Source organism: Rhea pennata, chromosome 9, assembly GCF_028389875.1.
Source record: "Rhea pennata isolate bPtePen1 chromosome 9, bPtePen1.pri, whole genome shotgun sequence".
Classification (NCBI taxonomy): Eukaryota; Metazoa; Chordata; class Aves; order Rheiformes; family Rheidae; genus Rhea; species Rhea pennata.
Genome location: NC_084671.1, coordinates 10,953,751 through 10,972,787, shown reverse-complemented (window position 1 = coordinate 10,972,787; position 19,037 = coordinate 10,953,751). Strand labels below are relative to the sequence as shown.

General features: G+C 42.1%; 1 protein-coding gene across 3 annotated transcripts in view; it reads left to right on the top strand.

Moving 5' to 3' along the window:
- AP2M1 (adaptor related protein complex 2 subunit mu 1) overlaps window positions 1-19,037 on the top strand; it is a 31,013-nt gene that overhangs the window by 1,145 nt on the left and 10,831 nt on the right. The window contains exons 1-3 of one of the 3 annotated variants that reach the window (XM_062582588.1): window positions 1,868-1,932; window positions 12,403-12,515; window positions 18,057-18,322. In XM_062582588.1, coding sequence (XP_062438572.1) covers window positions 12,442-12,515; window positions 18,057-18,322 — 340 coding nt within the window. In that variant the 5' untranslated portion in view covers window positions 1,868-1,932; window positions 12,403-12,441. Of the gene's footprint in view, window positions 1-1,867; window positions 1,933-12,402; window positions 12,516-17,090; window positions 17,176-18,056; window positions 18,323-19,037 lie in introns of those variants that run through there. The other 2 variants (XM_062582589.1, XM_062582590.1) reach the window with 2 other exon arrangements.

The window sequence follows — 19,037 nt, the reverse complement described above, 5'->3', positions numbered from 1 at the left end:
TGGGTTGTGGCTCAGTAGTCTAGATACTATGGATTTCTAACTGAGTGTAGGTTCATGTAGTGGTGTTCTGTTAGGGAATGTTTTCTTGAATGCTATGACAGCTATAATTACTATTCTATTTTCTAGTAAATGCTAGACTTGTCCCTGTCAGTTTTGCTTGCAGGGACAGTATCTCATCTGGTGAGATGCTCTCAAACTGCCTACTTCAATATTTTCCCTGTCAGAAGGAAAGCATCGCTTCTCTTCTGTCGGGAATGCCATGTTACTGACATCTAGTGACAAGGATACCTGGCATTCTTTAGGCTGCAAACTGGCCATCTCTCCAAGAAGAGAGACCATTTCAGATAACTTTGAAGGGTATAATGGCTAAATTCTCACCTCTAAGACAGCACATCTCTAGCTTTTTAAGGATTGAGTCTTGAGGCTGTGAAGGGTGGCATCTTGAAGTCTTTGAAACACAGATGACTGGAAATGCACTCTGCTGATTGAATGAGCATCACATTTTATTGAGGTGGGAATTATCACTGAACAAAACATGCTTTGTATAGAAACTTCCTTTGACCCTAGTTAAACTTTTCTTAGCTTTATCACTTCGTGATGCAGAGGTGAGACAAGACTCTCTTGTGCAACACAAAACGTCTTGCACTAGTGTTCTATGCTTATATTGCTGAAGATCATTTGTATTCTATTGAGTAGGTTCTTATGGTTAACTGAAGGGCAGACAAATAGAGGCCAGAGTACCAAAATCTAATAAGTCTGTATACTACAGCCTGCTTTTTTTATTCTTTAGTAGATGACCTAGAGAGTTACAGAATGGTTGAGGTTGGAAGGGGCCTCTGAAGATCATCTAGTCCACCCCCCTAGCAGAGTCACCTGGAGCATGTTAGACAGGATTGTATCCTGATGGTTTTTGAATATTGCTAAGGATTGAGACTCCACAGCCTCTCTGGGGAAGCTGTTCCAGTGCTCAGTCACTCTCACAGTGAAGAAGTGTTTCCTTATTTTCAGGTGGAACTTCCTGTATTTCATTTTGTGCCCATTGCCTTTTGTTCCATCACTGAGCATCAGTGAGAAGAGTCTGGCCCCATTCTCTTTACACCTTCCATTTGCATATTTATACACATTGATAAAATTCCCCCCTCTCTCAGACTTTCCTCATAGAGTCCCTTAATCATCTTAGTAGCTTTCTGCTGGACTTGCTCCAGTAGCTCCATGTCTGTCTTGTATTGGGAAGCCCAGAACTGGACACAGTACTCCAGGTGCAGCCTCGTCAGTGCTGAGTAGAGGAGGAGGATCATCTCCTTCCACCTCTTGGCAATGCTCTGCCTAATGCAGCCCAGGATACCATTGTCCTTCTTGGCCCCAAGGGCGCAGTGCTAACTCATAGTCAACTTGTTCTCCACCAGGACCCCTAGGTCCTTTTCCACAGAGGTGCTTTCCAGCAGATCCACTAGCAAGCCATGTTTTATTTTGATCTCAGCAGGAGGTTGGCAGCTTGACTGAACGCTTGCGGACTGAGACATGGGATGTGAAATGCAGTTACCTGTTCCAGAGCCACAGTTGAAAGATGCTGGCAAGCCAGGGCACCTAGATTATTAGCGATCTGCAGAATGCAAACTCTTACTCAAGCCTTGGTCTGTGTCTGTAATCTTTTCTGCTATACTATGAATAGAATGCAAGGCACTGCTCAAAGCTCTAGCTCAAGAGTGAGCAGTCCAGAGTTGCTTCAGACTGAATTTAAAAGTGCCTTGGAACAAAACTAGGGTAAGGTTGAGCTCATTGTAAGGTGGAGATATATGTTAAAAGCTTTCTCTGTTTTACAGGAAGGAGGGAGCTTGCTGTCTTCCACTGTGTCACTATTTCTCCCTTGTTATCCACTAGGCTGGTTGCGTGCAGTACATCACATAGAAATAGCTGTAGGAGGAGAGCCTGGTAAGAGTTGATCGTGCTTCTCTTCTGCCCACTGGTTGTGGGGATTTATGGGATTGGGTTTAAAATAGGAACAGTTTCTCTGAAACCGATGGGTTTATCTTGGTAGCTGTTTAGCTCATGGTACACCTCTTAATTAAATTATGCTGCCTGTCTTCACTGGGATAAAGTGATTGCAGCTACTCTTGTTTAAAACCAACTGCAGTCCGTGGCCTCCTGGAAAGTGGCAAACGCAGCCCTCTAAGCAAAGCTTAAGACTTGGATTAGCTGGTGGCGTGATGACAGCATCGTAAGCCTTAAGCCTTTTGATTTGACAATGGTTAGTGCCAGCCTGAAAAAAGACTAGTTTACTAAAATAACTCCAGCTTGTGAGAGCAGCCTGACTAATCCCCCTCTCAACTGCTGTCACTTTTCCAAGACCATACTGACTTCTGGAATGCAGAAATTGTTACAGTTGGTGACTTAGCTAGCCTTTGGTCCCCTGAGGCAGAGGGGCAGTACCTTTCCTGGTTTCCTCCTGGATGAGAACTCAAGCAGCTAATGTACCTTGAACTGCTTAGTTGGATAAGCTCATTAATGCACAGAAGTCTTACTTACTGTTAAGTCTGAATTCAAACTTTCTTTTAATAGACTACTAAATAGGTTGGTTGCTTTACACCAGCTTATTAACTGACTTATGACTGTTTCCTAGATGTGCTGTGTAGATTAGAGAAATAAGTGTTCTAGTTCTCATTCAAGCAAAGTGATGTCTGTGCTGTGGAAAGCTTCTAGCTCCTCAAGGGGAGCGACAAAACTGAGAATCATCTTGTGTTTATTTACCACCTCCGCTTGATGGCAAAGGAAACTGGATGAAGCTAGCAACTTTTCTCACAGTGGGGCTGTCACCTAAATGCCTCTGTCTGCAGATGAGCGAAGTCTTTTGGTTCTGTTTGTAAAGCTTCGGTTGCTTGCTCTGTCAATAGCAGAGTGGAGGGGTAGCTAGGCAGATTGTGTAGCATACTTATTTTGATCACCTGTAGTGCTAGACTTCTACTCTAGAGAGATTTCTGTAGTGGGAGCAACTCTGCACGCCTGACTCTGTGTAATGTTGTTTGTCCTAAAGGCACAATTAAAGATGAATGGACAAATGCACTCTGCGCTATCATAATGGTACCAGTGCTTGCCAAATTCTGAGACTAGTGGTGCTAGATAGTAATGTGAAACTATAGTTATTGTTAGCAGCAGTAGAAGAGCGCTCCTGTCCTTGCTGTCAGATTGTTCCTGAGCACTTAGTTGCTGTGTTACTGCTGTGCCTCTGAGGAGGGAGCACAGAGGTCTTGCTAAACAGGCTTGCCATAATAGCAGGCAGGCCAGGCTTAGGAGTTCAGCACTTGTTCTTTGTGCTGAAGGACAACTCTGAGAAATGGGCCTGTGGGGATATAAACGAACTTGCTTTTTCCCAGGGCGAAAATACTAACATACACCCAAAGTTTATGGTGGTTCTAGTAACATTCTGCTGTAGGCACACTGCTAATGAAGCATTCCTGCTAGACAGTACCTCGTTCTTTTAGGACTGGAACAAGTGTTTTGTGCCTGGATGTGAAGCTGTTGTTACTGCAGGCAAGTTGCCTTATACTCCTCTATAAAATTGATTAATTCATTATATTTCCTGAGCAGTGAATTTGAGTAGATATTTTTGAGCATTTTCAGAGGGGTGGGGGGAAATCATGCTCAGCTATGCAACTATAGTTAGAAAAGCAGACAACTAGATTCTAAAGTCTTGTATAAGTAGAAGTTACCACTGTTCCTGCTGATGCAGGGTAGGATTAATGGTCTATGTGGTGTCACTTAAAAAGGCTTTGGCATATGGGATAACTATGTATGAAGTCTCTTGTTTGGATGTGCTATGTACCTCTGGGACTTAGACTAGAGTTTGACTTTGTCTTCCATACCCTAACCAAAAAGATCAGTTCAGTACAAAAGTGGTGTTTTGTTACTGGTATGATACTGGTTCTCTCAAGCATAGAGAGTATGGGAGGCTAAAGCACCAGACAAGCACTGGACAGTCCATCCTTTTCATGTGGTGCTTCTGGAAGAGTTGCTGCAGATATTGAAGCTTCATCTCAGCCCTTGGAGAGACAGCAGCTCAGCATGTGTGTTCTCTGCCAAAGCATGTGTTCCAGTGGGAAGAGGGAACAAGCTATGACTGACAATCCCTTTCTTACATCTATGTTGCTTAGTCTGAGAAAATATCCATGGTATTTATTGTTCACTTTTTTCCTGCAGCTATTCTAGGTCAAAAATCCAAGAAGAGGCGATGGAAATGGGCTGGGGTCCTTGCTTATTGCAGGAACTACTGAAACTCTGTTAAATACAGGGTTAGTGATGCGCTGTCTTGCTAGACAGCTCCCATCTCAGCCTCTTGTTGCAACCAAGAAGATGTGAAGCTACTGACAGTGCAGCAACAGGAGACTGCTGCACTAAGCTAGTGCTCCCAATGGCACACTTGCATTCCAAATATGCAGTACAGTGTGGATCCCTAAGGGCAAAATCTGTCAGTTTTCAAAGGAAAAACTGGGTTTAGGTCAGACCTTATAAACAGAGCATTTTGTGTGTGTATTAGGATCAGCAGTCAAAAGCTGTTTTTGATACTATGCTTTTACTGCATCTCTGACTTCCTTATGTGCCAGTCACTGTAGGTCTAGCTAATCCTGCTGCTTTTCAGTTATGTAACTGCTGAAATGCATTCAGATCTACATCCCAGCACTTTCTTCTTGTACATGTTCTCTGTAGTTGTCTGTCCTAAGACTATAACTTTGCCACAGTCATTTTAAAGGTGTATTTTAATGCTGTTCTCCTCACCTGAGTGTTTCAATTCGGCCCTTTGTTACATCCTGGAAAGGCATTTCAAAATAGCCTTAGCTCCTGGTGAGTTTAGAGGTATGTATCAGTATGTGGTCTGTCTGATGTCACTCAGGATACACTCTGTTACTGCTATTTCAACCCATAAATAGGATGCAAGAGTAAGTACTCTATAGCTGAAGAGGAAGCATACTGACCAGAAGTATTTGTAGGATCAGCATTTGGGTGTTGTGTCACTGCTACCTCAGTAGAAAGCTCTTTGAAGAATTAAGGATCTGTTACAAGAGGATGACTCTTCCTAAATTAAGATGATTAGCTACTAACTAGTGCTAATTCCATATTTGCTATGGATCTTCTCTGAACATTAGCTAGACTAAATCCGTACATACTATAGCTAGAAAAATAAGGCCATAGCTAGCTGTGTGGAATGGGTTGCCAGTGTTCAAGCTTGTGAAACAGGAGCTGAATTGCAAAGCTCTGAAAAGGCAGTTGATGGGCCTTTCACCCAAAGGCTTCAGCTAGACTCACCTTGGTTTTCAGTCACTTAATAATAAACAATGGAAGTAGCTTCAGTTTCTTCTCTCAAACCATATCTTGCAGTGAGCTATTAGCCTGAGGAAGCTCAAAAACAGTGTAGGGCAAGCTCCCTAGAAAAGGCTGATGGTGGAGAGGAGCAGAATGAGTCATTGAAAGCTGATTGCTCAATACTGTTACTGGGAAGCTTTCTGAGTCATATTGCTTATGCACAGCTAGCAGATGAACCCATCTCCTCTGGTGGATTTCTTATTCTTGGCCTTCAGATCCCAACAGCCATGAGTCATGAGTGTCAGTCTCAAATTTATCTGAGCTATGTTCCTGCAGTACTTAACCATTGCAAGCACAAGGGTGTGCTTCATTTTCAAAGCTGATCTGAAAAGAGAAGAAAACTATTAATTGTTATAAAAGATGTGGAAGATCATACCAAGTCTGAACTGCACCACTTAAAAACTTCATTCTGGTTGCAATGTAACCTTGAAATAGTTGAAGTAAGCAAGTGTGAAACACAAAGGAGATGATCAAAACAAAGCAGGCTTATTTTCATTCCCTGTGGTTCAAGGAGAGCCATTGTCCTTTTAAAGAGCCATTCTGTTTTGCTAAGCTTTAAGCAACTTTGTCTTGCATGCTTTTCTTTGTGTAGCTTTCCTATCATCTGTTCATACATTCTTGGGCTAGTCATTCCACCTCTTGAGTTTCCCATCTGTGTGAACATGCTCTGATCAGCTGAAATCAGTTAATGGGGCAGGGAGTGTAGTCAGTCTAATATCATGTCTCAGAAGGACCTAATGCTAGGCTTGATCAGAAGACTGGAATGCTGTGTGCATCTTCCCTGACCTTCTGGCCACAGGCACCTCTGGTTCCTGTATGTTGGAAAAGTTTAGTTGTTATTGGTTGGAGAATAGTTCTTACCTTAACCATAACCAAAGTGAGCCAGGTGAAAGTATGGCTTTGCACCAAACCCAGTTTGTTGCAAGTTTGGTTGATGTTGATGCTTTTGACATTTGGAACTTCTTAAGATGTTGGACTGAAGTCGAGCAAATTGGGGAAGCCTGGTTATAATTGTATGTCATGTGCAGTTGAGACCTCTTTCATTCTCAATGCTGTTAGATGGGACTGTAGCAAGAAGTTTATAGCGTGTATCTCTGAACTGCGAAAGAGTTGGCATAAGGCTGATAGGATTGGGTCAATCATCTAAAACTCTACGGCATTCACTGTTCCTAGGTGCTGTGACTTTGCTCGGTGCCTTGGAAACACATTACCAGTTGTCTGAAACTGAGCTGGGTACACTGCGCTTAAATGTTAATTTGGGTTTAATCTGCAGAGCTGTATAGCTTCAGGTTTGGCAGACTTGAGGAAAGTCATAACTGATACGGAGGCAAGCTGTGTTATATGTGGAATAATGCTAGGGGATATCTTTCAGGTATATTTAGGCTTGTAAACTGCCATTGTGAAACAGACTGGCAGAATGTTCCTGATTCTTTGGCTACGTTGGTAGTAAGTAAAACTTGCTGGGTTTTTTTGGGTAGGTGGGTTAGGGGGAGAAGGCAATTCTAGCTTCACCTGTGAAATAGTCATCTTGAAGACCTAATTCAGGAGCTGTGATGGGTTTGTTAGCTTCTTGCTGAGTGGTGGTTTAAAAAAGTAATTCCAGTGTTGAGAACCATTAGGAAAAGATCAAAACCAAAATATGACTACATCATTGTCTATATGATGTCTTTCTTGCATCTTAAATGCAGTTTTAGGCTCCCTCTAGAATGAAAAAGTTGAGGAAGGCACCAAGAGAGACCAAAGCTTGAGTAAGGTGGGAGTATTCCAACTGAGAAAGGACATGATGTGAATGATGCAAAATCTTAAAAAAAAAAAAAAAAAAAAAAAAAAAAAAAAAAAAAAAAAAAAAAAAAACCCTCAATGGCCTAGAGAGTATGGAAACTAGTTCTCCATTGCCTCCTCTATATAAACTAGAGACCATTGAAGAAAGCTGGTAGAAGAAAGTAAACAGGCTTAAAAACAGAACAAGTGGTTCCTCATAGAGTACCTTTAGGACTCGTGTTACAGGATGTTGTTGATGCACAAGTGTAAGAGGAGACTGGGCAAATTCTTTAAAGAGATCCATTGGGAGTTCTTAAACATGATGTTGTAGGGAGATCTCATGGGAAGTTTTTTTCTTGACTTGTTCTTACTGTTGTCTGACTGTCCCTTCACCACTAGTGTCAGAGACAGGATATCAGGCTAATAGATCTACAGTATAAACTATTATGGCTCTTAACCTAGTAGCTTCAGTTAGCTCCTAACTGCACAAATGTTTATGGATAGTTTGAACCATAAACTTGACTCCTAGTGTATTTGCAGTATAAAGCGGCATGCTTCTCCCTTATTATAAAGAAGCTTTTTGGGTGAAAAGTACTTGGCTCATGCTTTATCTGCTGTTCTTCTAACATGCTTTGACTAATGTATAAGCAAACAGTTGACTGCATTGCTCACTAGTGTGATGCAATTAAAATGCTGATGTTCTTGTTCATGACTTAAGTGAAACTGTTGTGGAGTGTCTCCTAATTTACAGGAAAGCTTAGCCTTGTCATTTCAGTCAACATGTAAAGTATCGAGACCTTCTTAAGAGAAGACTTTGAAATTCCAACATGAATGTGGATGAACAATCTTCTACCCATTTTATAGTAGTGTAGTATATGTTGAAATCATTTTTTTTTCCCGAAAGCAATTGGCTTGTCATGCTAGCAAGGTAATCTCTTGTATATGCTATGTGTCTGATCTTGTTGCTCGTCAAAGCAGATGTTTCCTTTATGCTAAAAATAGCCGAATAAATAACTTAAGCAGCATTAAAACCCAAGAGGGAGTTTTTTGTGGTTATTTTTTTTTTTTTTTTGAGTAGGATGTGCTTTCTAGGAATCTTCTGGAGAGAGTTTGTAGGATTCATATGATCCAGTTTTGACTAATTGCTTAAGCTTCCAGGAAGTTTTTTATTCTATAGAATGTAAGTCCTAAAAGTAAAGTTCCTGCATCCTCTTCAGTAGCAATAATGTGTATGGAAGTTAGCACTGTAGCTGTCTGAAAAGGCATCATTGTCTGTTATTGGGAATGAGAAAATACCAATTAGGAAGCAATTTCCCAAAGCAGGCAACAAGTTGCATTAATTGTCTTAATGATTCTCAATTTCAAACGTCTGCTGAATGGCTGAAGTTCAGGATCTGTTAGACTTGCTGAGGAGCTATATTCAAAATACGGAAAGCACTTATTTGGCTTCTAGCCTTGCCATACATGTTGCTTATTTCTGGCCTTCTGCATCCCTGCTAGGGCAGTATGTTTCCTATGAGTAGTCATGGGACTGTGATATTCCTGTTTCCTTAGATTTGAGAACCTGGTTTTGTTCTGTTGACCAAACAGATTGTCTTTGTATTCTGGTGTAGAGATGCTGGCTTTGCTGCCTTCTATGCTGTGTAGTCTCATTCCCCCTGTGTGTGGCAGTGAAGCTTCATAAGGCTTTTCTCATTCTGTAATTACATGGGTGTCTCAATGTGTGCTGCCTCTGGGTTAATTGGCTTGATTGCTGTATGGCAGTACAAGAGAATTCTTATGGAACTGCCATGCAATATTCATGTCCTGAAGCTGAAAGTGCATGTAGTGGGAATGTTAGTAGTAATTTTAGGTGAGATTTCAAAGCCTCACAAGACTGATGCAGAGATATCAGAGGCAAACTGCCACCAGCATGCTGAAGCCTGAGTTTAACTGTGCTCCACTGCTGTGGAAAATGGTTTTAAAACATATTTGAAAACCTCTCCCATGCTGAGTAGTCTCAGGCCATCATGAATGTTGGTGGCAGTGCCACATGCAGCTTCTAGCAGGGGGCAAGAGGCAGCCTGTTGTTCTCAGTTGGCCAGTGATGCATAACAGAGTGTGGGAGTAAAAGCCAGGAAACTCACTATTAAACAGTGAGAAACAGACAGATAAGCAGTTTTCTCAAGATTGACTTAGAGGTTGACTACTTCTACTTACTGAAAGAAAAATCAAGAAGCCATCTGGTAGCTGAAGATCTGTAGAAAAGGAGTCCTCAGAGTATATTACATATACTTCTCAGGTGTAGCCAACAAATGTTGCTCCTGGTATAAAGGCTTACGAATTTTTTTCTGAAATTAAAAGTAGTGGCTGCACTGTAAGAGTCTTGCTTTGCGCAGAACTCGCATTTGCAGTAACTCTTCCTTCAAATAGGCAGCTGCCTTAGTTTCTTCAACATAACTTCTGAAGATACATTATTGCTAATAATGCAGTCTTCTAGCCTGCAAGTCCTTTTGTCCCTCTGATGTATGTATTGCTTCTGTTTTGTTGGATTTTTGTCTTGTATTTTTGTTTTTCCTCTGACCTTTGAGATGATCTGAGACTAGGTCATTTCAACTTTCATCTTTGCTATGTTCCTGAAGCAAACACATATCAGTCCGTTGTCACCATCTGTCTCTTGGCTAGCTTGTTACTATCCTTCCTACCCACCCAGGAAAAGTGGGTGTATGTTAATCCACCCTAACAGCAGTCTGGAGTTGGTTGGTTATCTAGTGCTCTCCAGAGCCAAAGCTGAGAAACACTTGTCTGATTTTCTGAGGGTTAGTCATGAGGCTTGCCTTATCATACTTCTGCTGTTCTCTGGACTAAGCCCTCAAGCAGCTGTTAGAGTGACTATTACGGCTTGGACCTAAGTGAAGAAGGACATAATGACTGAAAGAATGGCATCTGAGAAGGAGCTGTGTGTCAAAGAGACATTACAGAGGCATAAGACACTGTTTGCCACTTCTGTCACTCTGTTTAGACTAGTCTTCCTCTAAAGCAAGAGAAGATTAGCAATTTAAGGGGTAGCTTCTAAGATGATAACCCCCAATTAAGTGGCTCATGGATGAGATCTCCAGTCCAGTGGTACCTTTAGCCAGACTACCCTCCATTTGGGCTGTGAAGCAGAGCTCACACCTGTTGCTCAGTGCTACGGATAGATATATCACGAAGCTGTATCACCGATACATGAAATCACTTTTTGAACAAGTAGTCAAAAAGCCTAAGCTCAGGTAGCTCTGAAGTTTAAGTAACTAGGGTGACCCCAACTCCTCTGAGCTCTTGTGTGTTTTATACCTGCATCTTGAATGCAAGATGTTGGCACTCTAAGAAATTAGATCTAGGTACTCCAGCTGAAGACATTAACTGCTTTCACAGCTTGTAGCTTAAAATGTAGCAGTATGTGGACTTAACTCCTCATGCATAGTGGATCCCCCCCCCGCCCCATCACCCATTGCTTTAATAAGCTAGTGAGCTGCTTTTGGTCTTGAGCTACACTGTTGCTGATACGTGGATAACAAATACTCTGAGCTGTTGTTTAAAGTCCTTTCCTGGCAGGCAATAATAAACCTTGGCATACTTGCTGCTAAGATCTCCCTGCCATACAGCTGTAGGCTTGATGACATCTCAAATTGTGTGCTATGTGCAAAAAGAGCAACTGTGTAAGTAAAATCTGATTTAAATCTAGCATTAGAGGTGCATATTTTATGATAGGGTCTGTGACTTTCTACTAGTACCAGGCCTCTGTTTTCCTTATATTCGAGGGTGAGGCCTGACAACTAATTCTTGAGCCTCAATACTGTTTTATCTATGCTGATGAATGAGAAATAAGTTCCCATTTATCTTGATGTTTATTTTAAGTTTTGGTCCTGACTATGAATTGCGTAATATTCAATGCCTCACTTTGATCTGTATTACTGGATATATAGTAACTGTATTTACTCGCCTGGATCTAACCTCTTGAGCTGAATTTGTGCTAAAGGCAAGCTCAGGAAGTCACTCAGCCAGACCCTAATCAGGATTCCTGTGATGGCTCCTTAGATCTGGAACAGGGCTGTTAGTTCCTGGAAAGCTTCCTCACTGGGTGTATGTCGTGATGCACACGTGAGGGACAGCACCAGTGTCCTGCCTGGACAAGGAAATAGCTAATGGCAGGGCTAGTGACTGAGGTCTACAGACCTGCAGTTGTGTGACATCTCAAACTGAGAGTAGCATGGATGTAGAGACTTGGATGTAGTTGAAGGCATAGATATGGTATATCTATACTCTGCTTTGGGAAAACAATTTCCATATGAAATCCCAGAAGAGCAAACAGTATAATCTACAACTGCAGCAATAAGAATCCCTCTCAGAGTAAACTACTATTTTTTAATAGAGCTCCTTACTTAAAAAAAGACTATCTATGATCCTCCTTCAGGATGTAAGAATGAGGTAATCACTTCTGGCATCCAAGCCACTCCTGAGTAGCTGGCTGCCCTACTGGGCCTCAACCATGTGTCAGCCTGGCCAGAGGTACCAAGGCCAACTAGTTGAAATAGCCCACAGCATCAGTCTTCGGGAGTTCCTGTCCATGCCCTCCACCTGCGATCCAACCCAGCGATCTACTGGAGTCCATTACTTTTGTGGCACCAAAATGTGTGCAATCAGGTCCTTGCCACCGCAGTTTGTAGCTGCCTATGTTTAAATTGAAATATGCAGAATGTAAATCTGAGCAGTGCTATTTGCAATAGCTTTTAAGGTGATGGAGAGTTTTTGTTACCTCGGTTTCGAAAAACAAATGAATAACTTCTGGTGTGATGGTTTTAACTCTAATACTACTCTGGGCTAGTACTTGAGTTACGAGGTTACTGATACAGGATTATGACCTTTGTAGAACTACCGGTCAACGGTGTTGGCTGTTACGGTGTAGCTAACATGGGTAACAAGGTAGTGGTGTTGATTTTCTCGTGATCAGGGTTCATGTGTTTGAACAACTGAAGTTTTTTGCAACTTTTTATCTGACAGTTTAATGGCAGTAGAGCAATTGGCTTTAGATTAACTTTTGGCAAAATCTTTGGAATGCTGCTCTGGACAAGAGGTGTTAATCTTCTAACTTGATGTGGTAAGTCACACGGGTATTGTAAGAAGTGACTTCTACCTCTGACTGAAGGTGTGTGTGTGATGGCACAAAGGTATCTATACCCTGACTAATAGCAAATGGATGTCAAAAATCTATCTGCTGTACTACTTGTTGCCATGCAGCCTAATACGTGCACTCTATTATTTCAGGTCTTAAGCAACATGGAAAGGGAAGACTGAAGTTCCATCATGATCGGAGGTTTATTCATCTATAATCACAAAGGAGAGGTTTTAATCTCTCGAGTCTACCGGGATGATATTGGGTAAGTGCTTCTGCTGCATCCTTGGTCTTTGCATTTCTACCTTACTTTGGTGCAGGCGACATCCCAGGGCTGCTTTGTTCTGCATTAGCTGTGCATGCATGTGAGACTGCAACTCTTCTTGCTGCTCTAGGCTTAGTCTGGAAATGTTCTTGAGTTTACTAAGCATTAGTCACCTACAGATGGTAACAAAGGATGGCCTGCAGGCAAAGCTGTGATGTTCTTCTGGATGGTATGGATCTGACTGTTACTCCACATGCTTCAACAGCATAGGTTGCCACTGCAGGAGTCTACCAGCCTCACTGATTTTTAAAAAAAACTTTACAGGAGTAGTAATGTGGAAACTATCTTTTCATGCCCTATAACCATGGTTCTGATTTGGGTTTCAAGCACAAGTGTCTAGCATTAAGTACAGGTATGCAGAAGACTTTGTCCATGGTGTTTGGCACCTTACAAAGGTATCATCTCTGCAAGCAGTCTCACAGTAACCGCATGTACCCTGAAAAGTCAACATTTTTGGACCCCAAGTTTGTATACCAGCTTTGTAGCATTGGCTGCTTTGTATGTAAAAAAAAGCTTACATCCATAGGGTAACTAAAGTTGTGGGAAGCTCGGAAAGCCTTCAGTAGATTGTAGGTGTCTTGCTGTACTTCAGACAGCTGTTATGTTACTCACTTAAACAGGTTTTGTACAATCCTTAGGTTGCTATTAAGTTCCTGACTGGAAGGTAAAACTTCACTGGTTTTATGGGTGGTAGATACTAGCTTCCCTAAAGCAGTATCAAGTGACTCCTGCTTGGACTAAAATCCTGAAGTGGCTTTCTCACGTGACAGGACTGTTCCTAGTGTTTTTTCATTAGTGTTAGGCATTAGGTGGAAGTTAGGAATTGAATTTAGCAGAGTCAAAACATAGCCAATGGAAGCAGGGCAGTGTTAGGTGTTAATCACAAGTAAAACGAGCAAGATAGTTTTTGGCTCATTTTGGGGCAAGGTATAGTTCTGACCAGGTCTCCAAGATGCATGTGGTAGGATGTGCTTTGAAGTAACTGGTTGCCACAAATGACACTAAACTGTCAAACAAGTCTGCCTTCAAATTCTTCTGGTCTGAAGAGTGCATCCTTTCTGGATTTGGATTGTCTAGTGCTTAAATTTGAGGTAAAACTAGTAGCTAATACTAGTAGCTTGTCAAGGGCTCCACTGTTTCATTGATGCAGTAGTGGTCAACAGTGCCTGTAAGTAAAGCTTCATCTAATGAGTGAACTTTGAGTATCTATTGACTTGTTCTTGGTTCAATGCAGACTAAAGTAGCTGTTCTAGGGATAGCTAAGTTAACCTGCGTCTGACACAGGCATCTATGCAGAGCTGAGGCAAGGCCTTGCCAAGAGTGCAAAGCTGTGCTTCTGAAGCAGAAAACTTTTGGCTACAAAGCTTCTGCCTGTCCTCTGTTGTGCCAGCTCTTTTGAATGTTTACTACTGAAGCTCTTCAACACAGTTAATATGCTCAATCTGACTTTGTGAAGTCCCTAGCCCTAGTGTTGCTAGGGATACTGTTATTGGAGTTTCTAGCAGTAAGTTTTTTTTTTTTTTTTTTTTTTTTCCTATGGCTTGCAAACTTAGAGCACTTTAAGATAGTTGTGCTTGAACTGGTGTTGATTCAGGAAGACCTTTTAATTTGAAAGGACTTCTTGCCATAAAAATGTAAATTGGTGAGTGAAGTTCATCTCCTAATGTAGTGTTCTAGCACTTTTTTTTTTTTTTTTTTTATCTTGGCTCATCCCTCTTGTAAACTGTATGACTTGTTCGGTACCTGAAAAGTACTGACTTGCCAGCTGGCCAGGCAAAACGAGAAAATGAGAGATCCTACTTAATCCTCTCTTAATCAACTCTTTTGCTTGGAAAAAGATGTCAGAAGGTTTTAAGTCCTTTCACTAGAATTTCAGTATTGCCTTGAGTTAAATCCTTCACTCAAATTCTGTGACAGTGCCTTTTCGTCAGTCTTGTGACTTGGTTGGCATGAGCTCCACCTATTAATCAAGCTTACTCTGAAGATGTTGATTTTCCTCTAATACGGACACTGAAACTTGATTTGCAATCATTTTAGACATGTAACCTTATAAAAAACTAGTCATTTTAAAATGGTCATCTCTCACTTTGTGGTAGAATTGAGTAACTAAGCTAGTATCTTCAGCTCTGTAGCAAGCAAGTGGAACTGAATATCACCTACTTGCTAGTCTGGATACTCACATCAATAGTAAACCTATTTAAGAGTTTTAGTAGCCTAGTTTTCTGAAAGAGCTGGGGAATTGTCACAACACTAAGCTTGTACTTGCCTCTGTAGGAGTTTTGTCACTACACAAACAGCCTTGTGATAGTTTTCTGGACTACCATACAAATTACTTCCTTATTGAATAGGTCTGAAATGCTTGGTGTTGAGCCCTGCTAGCTTGTTGGCAGGTAGGTTAAATGGGAAATGAGCATAGCTGTTGCCTGTCTTCATGTGGGCTCTACGTGATTGACCCCTAAGACTCCTTGGTCTTGGCACTTACCTCTGGTGTTCAAAGCCTCAACATACCTGTTGGGAGAGATTAAAAGCTATTTGTGGTAATGAGAAACCCTCCCCTTGTGCAGTTTAAGGGTCTAAATAAGCACATACTTGCTCAAATGCTAATGAGCAAAGTGGCAGTCAATGAAGTAAACCGTTCTCTTGACTGGTTTGTTAAATGCAGAAATACCACAAAACTCGAGTTTTCTTTGCTTGCAACTTAAAAGAATGGCTTTAATGCATGTAGTGCCTCTGTCCATACAGCAACTAGCTGCATGCCTAAGCAGCCTCTTAAAACTATAAGCAAAGCACTATGCATTTAATTCAGGATTGGAAGGACCTTCAAGTGCCTTGTTCTTCAATGACATGGTTACTGGGAGATTCTACCTGCACTTAAATATTTAGCTGTTTGATAAAAATAAGCTACATGAAACTGAGCAGCTTAAATGAAAACTGCATGCACTTTAAACGTAATAGGCATTTGGTTTCTGAACTTCTAATATATCACTTCTGCTTCATGGTTCTTGATCCTTAAGGAGAAAGTGCAAGCTGGATAGAGCAGTGTCTGAATTTGCAGGATGTGCTATATCTCTCCAGACATGCTCCAGCTCTGTCTTGCTGTATTTCCTGTTGGCTAGACCAAGCCAGGAAGCATCAGCCTCAACAACCTCATATGAGTATTGTGACAGAAATGCTCACTTGGACTTTGAGGCAAACTGGGAAGAAGATACCTGATACTGTGAGGTCCCCAGGCTATGCCTCAGTTTGAGGGATTGGATTTTCCCCTCCAAGGCCCACTTTTTTTTTTTTTTTTTCTCCCTGTAGCAGAGAATACTGGGTATTGCTGATGTGATATTGATGCAGTTTATCTGGCCTGAATGCCAAACTGAACTTGAGATTGAACCAAACACAAGTCTCAGCACTGACAATCTGACGATGGCATGTCAGTGTTGTGCCTTGCAAGGGCTTCATTGCTGCCACAGCTTATTTTCCATCCAATACCTTGTTGGCCTTTTGTGCCCAAGAACAGGGGGAGGGGGTGCTGTTTGGTCTCTCCTTATCTCTTTGGATTCATTGTGCCTTGTGTGTGTGTTTCTAACCCTTTCTCTTGTTGCTGTCACTCCTCCTTTCTCCGCTGGCGCCATTTCTGTCCATCCCATCTCATTGGCTGCTGTAGCAATAGGTAAGAGACGCGTGGTAGGCCATGACCGGCACTGCACAGTGGGCAATTGGTGTGTGTTAGAAAAGCTTCATCAACTTGAGGCTTCCCTCTAGCATAAACCGTCTGCTGATTCTGGTACTTGTTCTCTTGGGTTAGAACTCAAGGCTGGGAGGGATGAGGCTCCAGAATAAGCTGAACTTTCCTTGCAGAGCTTACTGGATGGGAGAAATGGGACTTGGATATTGTTATTTTACAGTAGATTGAGCTATTTTTACAGAAAATTTAAGGTGGAAATCAAATATGAATTTGACTCACTTACAAGACTCCTGGAGCAATAAAACCTGAAGCTTTTGAGGGCTGGAATTCTAGTTTTAAGTGGGGGAGGACGTTTGCTGACGAAGCTTCTGTATATGTACTCCGACCTTCAAGGAGCAATCTAATGCCTACCACAGTAGCATATTTTCCTTTGAATATCCCTTTGTTTTCCTATTTGGAACCATTTACTGGACTGCTGACAGCCCTCAATGATTGTGGGCCTCTATGCCTGTATCACTGCTCACAGGAGTATTACTGTCTGCTGTTGAATGTGGTTCTGAAAATGAGTATCTTGGCCTTGACGCTGCAGTGAGGAGACCCATGTTCTCCATAGTCTCTAACGAGAACTATGAAGAAAGCACAGCTAGATGAGTCTTGGCTTGGTGTCTAGACTTTTGCTTTAAATCTCAAGCTTGTCACTGAAAGCCCTCAGACATCTGCTGATGTTCTTAGTGTTGGCAGGCTTAATTTTAGGGAGCTTATCCTGACTAGTGCTTAAAGGATAACATAATTCTAGCATGGAAGAGCTATTATCCGGCATATCACTTGTACATTCCTGTTTACCCAGGAGGGATTTGTTCCATATCATCACTAGCATGGACAGTGGGGAAAAAAGCTTGGATTAAAGATGATGGCAGCTATAAGGTAAAACTTGCACAGTGTTGTCTCTGCACTATGCTAAACTTCCTTACCATAATAAATGGTATTGGACCATCCAGTGCACGTTATGCATTGTTGCTAGCATGCTGCACCCCGGGGACCATAAGTCCGCCTGCCAGAGAGCTGCTCCAGAGCACAGCAGGCTTGAGACAACACACATAACTAGAGAGCCAAGAAAGTTCCTAATCTTGCTTGCTGCTTTGAGCCTGCCCTCCATAGTGCCTGGGGTATGGAGGTGAGATGAATCTGAGAACTAAAGCTTTCAAGAGTGATACTCACATTCAGAGTGTACCTAGGCACTGATGTCAGGTGACCTGGATAGGATTTGCTGATTTTCTTTTTTTTCCCTCAATGATGTCTATGAAGAACTGCCATCAAAGCTACAATCTCCCAAGATAACTTCTGCCTTGGGGCAAGATTATGAAGGCTTGGGTGTGCAGAGTAGACAGTAACCAGCTGTTTAGTCAAAACTGCTCTTTAAGTGAGCCACAACCTGTTCTAATCTTTGTCGCAGGCTATGGTAATAAATCAAGAATACTAGCAAAATGAACTGGAGGGAGGTTTCTCTGCTGTCTGACTCCAGGTGGAGGTTAGCTTCACCTGCTGACTAGAGCTAGAGCTACATTGTTGTCCAAAGCTCCTTAGAGACCAGTAGCTCTTGTTCCTTTACTTTGTGCAGGGTTTAATATCTAACTCTGCTCAGAGCCTTCAGTTGTCCCTTTTGGCTGAGACATCCCCAAACACCCTTCCTAAGAGGGCCGGGTGTATGCAGGTCAACATCTGGCTGTAATCACACCAGCAGAACTATGCAGCCAGCTTGTGTTCACCTATGCTATGCTAACTTCCCTTCGGTGGTGATCTCGTAGGCGGAATGCCGTGGACGCCTTCCGCGTCAATGTCATCCATGCACGGCAGCAAGTACGCTCGCCTGTCACCAACATCGCCCGCACCAGTTTCTTCCATGTCAAGCGCTCCAACATCTGGCTGGCTGCTGTCACCAAGCAGAATGTCAATGCTGCCATGGTATTCGAGTTTCTTTACAAGATGTGTGACGTGATGACTGCCTATTTTGGGAAGATCAGTGAGGAAAACATAAAGAACAACTTCGTGCTGATCTATGAGCTGTTGGATGGTAAGATGTTTCCTTTCTAATCTGCTGTGTGACACTGCACTCGGTCATTCTGTAGCCTTTACCTTAGCCTCATGAAGAAATCCTTGAAGTATCTTTATTATGTGATTGGAATCCAAAAGGATTTGTGCTGCTTTCTAATTCCACCTGTAGATAATGTCTTAAGCCCATAACCATGTGTTAATCATGGCTTGCTCAGCTGAAGCATGGTGCTGTGAGCTTGTTTAAGTGAGGCAGCTGGTGCTAGATCCCAGCTTCTGTGTAGTTCTTATATATATATGCAGGGCTGCCATTATACTGAAGTGTGTGATGAGAACTATCATAAGCTCCTTTCAGGCCAGCTGTCTCAGCTGGAGCCCAGGTGGCTCAAGCCTGACATAGCAGCAGTTGCTGTGATTACAGTCAGTGCAGTTGCCACTCTTAGTATTGTCTTTGTGGCAATTCTGAGAGAACAGAGGAAAGCAATAAACCTCAGCTTGCTCTGTTCCAGTCCTACCTCCTCTGAAGATATAGCTCTAAATTGCTCTGTGGAATAATATGGTGTCCCTTCAACTGCTCGTGATATCAGCCTTTCTGTGGAGTCTGCCCTTGAGCTGTCTTTTTTTGGTATAACATGAACACTTTTGTATTAGTAATGCTTCAATTTCTTCTCTAGACAAGGAGTTGCAGATGTGGATATCCTGGGGATTCTTAGCCAAGGGTCACAGTGACTGATGGG